Here is a 10,743-nt window from a genome sequence, read left to right on the forward strand (position 1 = left end):
TGAAATTAATAATCGCGCCCTCAATGACGTAACTAAAAATTTATTTGGTATCGATTATAATTGAATACGCCAAGCAATTTTGATTTATGTCATATTATACTGACATACCAAATCTCGTTTTTATTTTCTGGAAAAATAAAAGAGTTATAGGGGTGAGCCACTTTTGAACAACACTCGGTATGGGTAACCCTCAAAATATTCCTAACCTTTAAATTAAAATATCTTTCATTGGACGAGTTATGTAAAAAGCCTGCATGTACATAGTGTGTTGTGACAAAAAACATTATTGCCTCGTTTTGACAACAACCGTGTCAATTTCAGCATCAAGCAATCTAGTAAATATCAAAACTGTACTTCCGTATATAGCAAAAAACTAACAACGTTGTTTAGAACGTACAGCAATATTACAGAACAGATACAGGGTGATTTTTAATTTGCGGAAATTTAATTCTTTGGCTAATATATAAACCAAATAATAATATCTCCACATATTATCCACATTTTTTTCCATTAATTATAGCATCACCTTGTATATCAAAGACAAATATTGCTAGATATTAAAATTACCCAAATTACCCAATTAAATCTTTGTCTTGATGTAGGCTTTATTCGAAAAACAATATATTTTTTATTTTATTTTAAATATTGACAAAGAACTATTGAAAAATTATCAAGCAATACTATATAATCAATACTTAAATTAGTTTTTAAAACAAATTAAAGTTATTTTTAGTGTTTATTCTATTCTTTATTGTTTATAAATAAGAATATATACTTTATTTATATAGTATAGATTGTGATATTACATTCCATATTTAAACCTTTTTTTACGTGAATATATCTTTTATATTAATATTAATTATTTAATTCTATATATATATTTTCGTTATTAATTTTTCTTATAAAGTATATATTTTGTTAATTGAATTTGTTGATTTAATTGTTACTAAGCTTTAACGTTCACTATGTTTAGATGTATAAATAAATTCTAAAATATTGTTGGTAAGAGTCAATAAAATTCGTTTAGTATATAATTCCTTATCGTGTAAATTGTTATAAATAGAAAATTATGAAATAAGATTGCAATTTTATTTTCTCGTTACCTTGGTGGTTAAAGTTGTTTGCATATTTTGATGTGACGCCTCAAAGCAAATTAAATGGACTAATCAAATAGGTTCATTAGACACAATTTATCTCTATACGAAAGTGCCTTGTTTGTCCGTGAGAGGGCATCAAACTTTAAAAAAATAAACAGATTTTTTAAGATATTTTAGTAACCGATATTCCGATTCTATGTCGACGGAATATTGGGACACCCTGTACATATTTTCTGATTTTACACTTGAAAGACGTCTTTTCAAAAATCTAACCTGGTTTTAAGTTGTCACTTTCAAAAAATGACGCAACGTTATATCGTGTTTTAAAATAAAATTCGGCCCACCGCAAGAACGATGGGCGAACTATGGGAGAGGAGATAAATAGAAAAGCGAAAAAAATTCTGGTTAGGAGAATTGTAGGCCCGTCTTCCTCAACTGACATCGATGAGAGCGCCGATGATGTCGATTTCCATGAGTTTGCGTCTGGATCCACATTTACCCGATCGATTTCAGGTAATTTAGATCGCATCACCGATTGTTTTTAACGGAGATTTCCACCAAACGGATAAAACCCCAACAAAACACATGATAACACACAACTTACTACCACAGCCTAGTAATTAGGCTAGGAACATAGTGGAGCGACGAGGATAGCAGCGAGCAAGCAGGGCGATACCGCGTCGAACAAGCCTCGAGGTGCTGAAACATAGTAGAGTGGCGAGGAAAAGCGAGGTACCTGCAAATTTATTGTTTTCATTTGCTTATTGATTATTTAAAATGTTACCAGTTGCAGTGGCTAAAATTCTGGACAGTAGTGTCGCAAACATTTGGTTTATTCGAAGCCAACAAATCAAAAGGTGTAGTGTACATGAAATTTGTACACTACAACTGAAATTTTCAAAACCCGGAGAGAATGTGGCAAGTTTCATAACCTTTACGAAAATTTTTTACCACTTCATCTCATAAAAAAGTACTGGTTACCTAAAATGTACCGGTTATGGTGATTACTATCTTTTTAGTCCAATAAAATCTCTCTTACAAACACTAAATCTATTAATTTTTGTGAATCCATCGTTTTCTACAGCGCGACAGTGCGACGAAAACAAAATTATTGGAATCGATCTCGCCGCTCGATCTAACCGCTCGAGCAGATCACTTTACTATGTTCACACGTGTCTTCACAGGTTTGTTTTGGACGCGATGTCGCGCTGCTGGCTCACCGCTATCCTCTTCGCTCCACTATGTTCTTAACCTAGACAGCCAGTGGATTTACGATTTACATGGACCTCCGCTTATCTACCTATTATCTGACAAACGAATCTGAAGCAACGAAAGTATACCTAGGCTTGGTGCATTTCAGTTGATTTCAACAAATTCCGACCGCAGCGCTCCAACGGTAGAAATCAGAAATTATCAGTATGTATTTCACACCACCGTCCCGGTTACAGTTCATCTTGATCGCATTAAAATAATATTGAAATCGTGGCTTTGTCATAATGTTTAAGTATTTTAGTTTTTTGCTAGTGCAGTTATTGAGACTATAAAACACTCAGGTACGAGGTTTGTGTAATGTGACGCTGTTTCGGGTAGTAACTCGGTATGAACTAGGTGTCCTGTTGTGACAATTTCAAATGTTAATAAAATTGCCGAATTGTTGGGTGCAATAACATTCAATAACTCAACTTTCCCGGATATTCAATTCTCCCGAAACCACATTTTATAGCTTCATAGTTTCTCACACCGATTTGATCAGAAGCAAAAATGGATTCAAGCAGTTCGACGAAACAAGTGAGTAAATAAAGTGCCCGTTACATAATCAAAAATTAAATAGACATATACTATGAGAGAATAAAATATAATTTGGCAATATTAATGGTATACTTTTTTTAATCAACCAGTGATTAAATGTTTTATGAACATCTTCTAAAATTAAAATTATGTACTTTTAAAAAATTTCGTTATAGCCGAAATAGCCCCAATTATGGCCCACTAGCAAAACCGGTGATTAAAACTATGCTCGCTAACCGTAGTTGAACTCATCTAAAAAGTGGAATAACAAATTATAATACAAGTTAGACCTTCTGAAGATATCAAAATATGTACTTTTTTATTTTTATTTATAGAATTTTTACAAATTATACTTCCTGACACTTTTAGAATAATTAAATAATAAATTTTTCGTTTACTCGCTATTTAAACCCGTGTATTTGTATATGCTAGTTTTTTACGATATTCTCCGATGGTGGCAGCACTGGCGGAGAATGCACCAAACCTATAACTAGTAAAAACTTCCTAACTTCTAACATATATTAGTGTATTTAGCAAATCACTCAACAAAATGTAGTTACTTAAAATATTACAGAAAAAGTTTATTTGAAAATATTATAGAAATTCCTGGTATAAATGGAATATATAATAATATGTAATTTAAACGGGAAATTAATCGTCTTTGGGGCAAGGTTTAATGTGAATATTAAGGGTTTACAATGGTCTGTTATTTTTTTAGACAATAAACTAAAAATTTAGAGGGCGTCGTGAGAGAAATGATCGACTTGGTAAATAACGGCCACCCTACTGTAGATATTCATTACAATCATTTCAAATAATTGATCCTCTTTAACACCAACTATCAATCTCATCTTACTCACGATAAATATTACATTTTTAATCTCTGCTTGCACTGAGATAAATAACGAGAACAATCTGTAGATCATCCACCCTTGAGCGAGGAAGAAATACAGATAATCGAACTGGACTCAGACAGTCAACGCAGTACTAGCCCTTTACTGTTGATGTTTCCCGAGCTGAAACAAGAAGGCTTAAACACCGACAGTTTGACAGAGTCCATGTCCACATCGGACCTGACCAAACTTTTGGTGGGGAAGAAAGCTGTGTTTCCACTGTTGAAAGGCTGTAAAAAGTTGAAACGTGCTCCTAGGGTAAGAAAATATTTTTACGTTCATAATCGCAGAAAGAACAAAAAAAATAGACTAATGACTGGTTCATGCTTCCGATTTTAATCCTACATGTTGGATAGTAATTGACATTGACTAAAGAATACAAGGACGAATAACACCTGCAACCAAATTGTTACCATACCACCAAACAGTGCCGAGGCACATATTTTCTAAACATAGCGGCTCGGAGAGATATTTATATTTTTGATAAATGTTTTGACTACGCCTATGGTGTATGCGGTGGTATCATACTAATTATTTAGGAAAAAGACGTATTAAAATGTTAACAAAAGGTACAAAACTAGTATCGACGTATAACAAATAACACGTACATATAATATCAGAAAAATAATTATCCAATTCAATAAAAAACGCTAAAAAGGTGGAGTGGACTGTTTATTTACCTGAAACGGTAATTTAATTATTTATTAAACGAATCTCCTGGTTCTTTCTTATCGCTGCGGCTTTTACACTTGAAAGCTGAACAACTAATCACCATTGTAATAAAGTTTATACAAAGTTTACTACACACAAACTATTAAAAATCGCTAAAATTGTCGCTGATGACTCATTTATTACAACCAAAAAAATGACGTCTAATGTCAGAAATTCTGCTGCAACCTGTATATGGGCGTTACATGTCCTTGTATTCGTTAGTCATTGTTGCATTGATATATATATATTGTTGCGGACCTGTGTGAACTCGGCCTTAGGCCTGGCCACTCGGCTATGACTCATACGCCCGGCGACGCCGACGTTCTAGAACGAATAAGAAGCTGGTGAGACGAAGAACGCGGCTAAGAATAGTGATGTAAAAATTCTAAGTAATCGTTACAAAGTAACAGTAAAGCTACATTTGAAATCAATTCGCTGGCCGAGTGGCACTTCGACGTTAAAGTCGGCACGAAATTAACCATTCACAACAAATTTCAAGTCGAATTTTGCGCATGCGTGTTTAAACGTCTCCTGACATTTTTTAGGTTAGTTGTTTGTTTTGATTTTGGAAGAGTCAAAATCCGGAACAGTTGTTAATTAAGTTTTCCAAGTTTTTATGTTTAGAAAAATGGAAACAAAAACGTCATTTAGTGATGATTTTTTTCTACAATGTGTCTCAATTATGGGATCGCTTAAGCGGGCTTCTTATAAAAGATTTTCGTTGCACTCAAAACTTTTTCTCGCCATTAATATGGGTCGGACGCCTCATTTTTTGGGTTTTGGTAAACCCCTTGGTTTTCGATCAAGCGAATTATTGAGCTGCAACGATAATTGCCGTTTTTTTTAACAGCAAAACCACAAGTCCTAATAAAATAGGAATAGCGTCCTCTTCACTCATCTTTCTTTTAATAATTATTTACTTTTCACAGGAAAATGGCTTGTAACAACAACACAAACAAAATAATTATTAAAATTTAAATGTCAAATTTGTCATAATTGTCAAACAAAAATCCCGTGCTGAAGTGGAAGTTTGCAGCTTGCAAACTTTCAATCCAACTTCAAATTGCACTCTGGCGTCGAATTTTGTTGTGAATGATTACACTGAAGTACATATGATAAGCTTGCGGGCCAAAGTACCACTCGGCCAGCGAATTGATTTCGAATGTAGCTTAACATTTTTTTACTATTTGAATTTAGGACTCGTTACTCGCGTTACTAAACTAATTCGTTACTTTTGCGCCGGCAGTAATCGTAATCCCTGGAAATGCACGAACCGAGGACTCGAAACTCGATACTGAAATATTCCTTACTTCGACGTAGGTCTAGTTGTTATCAATATGTTTATGTTTAAAGTGTTGACTTGGCCCGGCGCCGGCCGGTGTTTTGGATGGCAAATGTGTGATATTTTTATTACAACTATTATGATTGGCTCATGCCGACCCGGAGGCGGTCTGTCCCTTTGCCGTTTGTTGTCGCTTTTTATTTATAGAATAAAATTGTTTATTTAGATTAACATGTCTTAGATATTAATTAAAAATGGATTCACGTTAGTCACAAAAAATGTTAACATCTGAAAAAGCAGAGCAAATATTTTTCTTCTTCAAAAGAGAATAGATATTTCGTCATTTACACTGTAAGAAAATCTACAAAATAAAAATAGTAATTTTTAGTAAACACTGCTGCGTTAATTCAAAGGACTTTTTTGAAGAGATGAATCCGCCACAGAGGAATATACATTTTTTTAATATTTTTTACATTTTAACAAAAATATATATATTTTTTTATTTATTTTTACTCTTTAATGTTTGCCTATTTATTAATGTAATACAAAGAGAGAGAGAGAGAGAGAGAGAGAGAGAGAGAGAGAGAGAGAGAGAGAGAGAATATAAAAAAATACTTTATATTGGTCGCGTTCATCAGAACGTAGCGCTACCGCTAATTTTCTGCTGAACGCGCCGATTAGATGTGAGCGCTCTGGGATCAGTCGCCATTTTTTCCATCAGATTTAAAATACGCTACGCTACCGATGCTGATGATGGATTAAACGTCACATACGCCAAATGTCACAAAATGTTTTGGAAAACGAAAACAAAGCATTTTGTTTATTGTTCTCGGTTGACTAATCCCCTCGATTTGTGCCAAAAATGGGTGAAAACAATTTAATATGCATTACTTATGATTTTGATCTAAAAAGCACGTTCAGCAGGACAACCAATCGATGGTACATCGCTCACTGATCAACTTGTCCTGATGAACGCAACCATTTATTATACACATATTTTCTTTGTTTGATTTGTTTTCTTTTATTTTTAATTTTATTAATAGTACATAGTTTTATTTAACATATCATTAAAAACATATTATTCAGTACTTGAATACCGAGTATGTATTGAAATTATCATATTAAGCCCTTACACTAGAATAAAGCAGAAACCCCTTATAGGTTAAACCGAGCATGCAACGAAGATCGCCGCGTACAATAAGTAACGAAGTTCCACGTCAAGCCCAAGTCTTCCAACCTGTACACAGAACAACGATTATAAAGTAACGATACTAAGTACCAAAGTAACGAGTAACTAAAGTAACAAATCCAAAGTAACGAGTCCTATTACCAAAAGTAACTAGTAGTTACGAGTCCATAAAAGTAACTAAAGTTTACATCACTAGCTAAGAATTGTCGAGACAAATCTGGATTGTCTGTTGCTCTCATATGTAAGCCAACGCCTGAAGCATGAAGAGGACAGAGAACAAACAGACGTTCGACGTGTACAGTTGTCGCGCGCTAAATTCAAAATAAATTCCTGTTAGATAAATAGTTAGATAAATTGTAAATAAGTTATAAATAGTTCTTTAAGTCTTTTAATCGTTATTGTTTTTGTTAATTAGTGTTAAATAAATTGTGTTTCAGTAAATTGTGACTTTCTATCCACACGGAACCGTCGAAAAACGTAATATGTGCTAGAATATTCGGAAGAAAAGTAGGAGAAGTATGAACGTCATTTTCTTAAGTTCTTAGAGTTAAGGACTAATACTGGAAGTATGAACCAACCATTACGCCTGATTTTATTGTTATGATTGTATTGAATCATTTAAACCTGATTCTCACTTGACCTCTTCAATCCTATACTGTCATATGGTTATGGTATCTCGATGAACATAATTTTCCAATAATTTTTAGTGCTCCTTATTACCGATAGCCGAATTGGCAGAAACCCAGTCATTGGTCGCAAAGTGGAGATGCCGCAGAGCAACGTTAATCTCCGAATTTGCCGATGTTAGCTACAGTATTCCGGATGAGAGGAGCTCTATAAAATGCAACACGGATACGTCAGAGGGCAAGAGAACACCTGGAAGGGCTGCTGCATGCACCAATATAGCTGCGGCAAATGACAACATTGAAGCTGTTAATGATAACATTGCATCTGCAAACGCCAACGTAACTGCAGCTGTAAACAACAGCATTGCTACTGCCCACGGTAATATTACCGCTGTAAACGATAAAACGGCTGCTGTGAATAACATCACCGCTACAGACAACAACATTGTTGCTGCAAACGGAAACATCGCCTGTACAAACGGCAATATGGCACCTGTAAACAACATTGCCGGTACAAACGGCAACATTGTCGCTGCAAACGAAAACAAGACCAGGGAAAACAGCAACATGGCAGCTGTAAACAACATTGCCGGTGCAAATGACAACATGGCAACTGTAAATCACAACGTTGCCGGAGCAAACGGCAACATTGTCGCTGCAAACGGAAACAAGACCGGGGAAAACGACAACATAGCAGCTGTAAACAACATTGCCGGTGCAAATGGCAACATGGCAACCGTAAACCACGACGTTGCCGCTGCAAATGACAAGATTTCGATTGTAAATGGCAACATCGCCGCTGGAAACGGTAGCATTGGCGGTTCAAGCGTCATAAACGACAATACCAATAACGATAATAAATAAAACACGATATATAGTACGAAAGTTTTAATTTATTAACATTTAAAAAATTACATATATATCTAAGAATATCCTATACTTAGTTTAAGACATTATTTATTGCAGCTGCCACAGTTGATGGAGAGATAACAAAGCAAATATTATCTGACAAACTGATCTGAAGCAGCGAAATGAATGGGGGCAAAGGTAAATATGCGCATAACCTTTTTGCTATTGGCCAGCGCAATTTTATGCCCTGGAAATAGTGGAAATACTGACTTGTATTATAAAATATCCAGTGGCGAGGTTATTGTATATTGTATTTTATACTTTTAACTTGATTTTTGCATATTATAATTAGTTTTTCAACAAATATTGCTATATATAAGGTTTGTTCCAACCCGCCGCAGAACCGTCACCGAACGACTACGCTCGTGCGCAATAATTCAAATATGTTCCAACCGAGATTTGACGGTTATCGGACGATCCTATTTGCGTACCAACCTAACTTGGGATCGTTTAGTTACGATTTCAGAACGGTAATTTCGGTACATGGTCCAACTTGAGAACTGTTTGGGTTGACTTGCGCATTAAAGCATATTGGCAGGGATTATCGATTTTTAACAGCTGATTCTGGTCCGGCGTCCGGCTGATGCTTCTGTCTTTGTTATTTTTTACGAATTCGAATACGTGTGCGTTATACTTTTGCTTGTGAGTTTGTGTGGAGTAAATCGTTCGGAAATTTTAATTAATTTTTTATTTATTAAATAATGTTCAAAGATTCTACTCCTGCAATAAAGTAACAGGATACTACGCATAACAGGATCATAAAAGAGAGGATAGGTAAGTGAATTAGTGAGTATACAGTTGAAACAACATTGACCAACAATTACTGGATTCTGATTCTCCATTTCAAGAATAATACTTATTATTGCAAATTGCAAACAAAAATAATAGGGTTATGTTATTATTTTCTAAACAATCGACCCAATCAGTACTTAAAATTCTAGGAAAGTACATCATGCGTTCAGCTTCACGATTTAATTAAGTCTCCTGATACTTTATTTGTTTATTTATCAACGAGTCATTGTAATTTTCCGTATAGCTTGTAAATTTTTAAGCGCAAGTTAGAAACACTTGCACTTTTGGTAAAAATAAGTGGAATTGAGTGGGTGTTCGACAGTGGTCGCGCTATTAGAACTATGAATTCAAAAATCGATATCACGAAATCCATTAGAAATAATCGACTGTAGTTTTTTTTCAAAACCTTGCTTAATATTTCTGCTATATTTTCTTTGCAGACAGTATGTGAAAATCTTTTATAAATAAAAAATTACACGATTGCTGAAAATTGCTACGCACTAAAAGTAAATGGATTGTTTTTTTTTAATTTTTGAATGAAAAAAAACAAACAAGGATTTTTTCTTATTTAAACATATTGTAAAAGATCCGAATTTCGAAATAAAAAAAGTTTCAATATCTAAAATAGTTCTTGAGTTATTGCGTGTTATATGTTAAAAAGTTCAGTTTTTATTATCGCGATTACTGACGTTTTCTCGTTATAAAAAAATAGACACCCTCCTTATAATTCCATTTCAGATGCTCAGAAACATATATCTAATGATTTTATCTAGTTATAATTTCGAAAAAATGTCTTTTAAAAATAAGCGAAGTTTGCGATCGGGATTTTACTTTACTTGATAGGGAAAGGCGTACCGGAGAAGTGTGGCAACGCCGCAACAGCACACCGTCTCATTTATCTCACTCCGACTTAACAAGATCCGTATGCGATTTACTTCCACACGTGTAAATACCGACCCAAAAGTAAGAGTTGCCAGCACGGTATACATTTAAAGTAAAATAATATTAAAAGGTTTACTGGAAAATATTATAGAACTTCCTGATATATTTTCATAAAACACCTCACTCTCCTGAATATTTGTGACGACTTTGTTTTTAGACTGCGTTCCCCTTACTATTATCCCGTTGTATGTTTCAGATCTGTTTGTCAGACTGTAGACACTCTGATGAAATTTGCAAATGTTTTCTAGTAATAATAATAATAGAAAAGTTTCCAGGTAGTAGTCGAAGTATTGTGATTAAAAATAAATCGAATACTACCATCAAACTACACTAAAATAGAGGACAAAGAAAACTGTAATAATTTATATATCCATTTTTTATAAAGACATTTTGATAAGCGATTTTTCGATTATTTCAGGATTGTTTGACATTCTATTTGGAAAAACCGATTATACATAAAGCTAAAAACGTCATTTTTAACCGTTAACATCACATTTACCACACGTATCGATTT

The 10,743-nt window shown here is 34.2% G+C and overlaps 1 protein-coding gene across 1 annotated transcript; it reads left to right on the forward strand.

Moving 5' to 3' along the window:
• Positions 1-1,357: 1,357 nt before the first annotated feature.
• On the forward strand, positions 1,358-8,466 carry LOC115886182. Its single transcript, XM_030905272.1, has 3 exons — positions 1,358-1,610; positions 3,807-4,036; positions 7,668-8,466. The coding sequence occupies exons 1-3, from the start codon at positions 1,463-1,465 to the stop codon at positions 8,448-8,450; spliced, it is 1,161 nt and encodes a 386-aa protein (XP_030761132.1). The 5' UTR covers positions 1,358-1,462; the 3' UTR covers positions 8,451-8,466.
• The last annotated feature ends 2,277 nt before the right edge of the window (positions 8,467-10,743 follow it).

Source organism: Sitophilus oryzae, unplaced genomic scaffold (genome assembly GCF_002938485.1).
Source record: "Sitophilus oryzae breed Bouriz unplaced genomic scaffold, Soryzae_2.0 scaffold_471_pilon_pilon, whole genome shotgun sequence".
NCBI lineage: Eukaryota > Metazoa > Arthropoda > Insecta > Coleoptera > Curculionidae > Sitophilus > Sitophilus oryzae.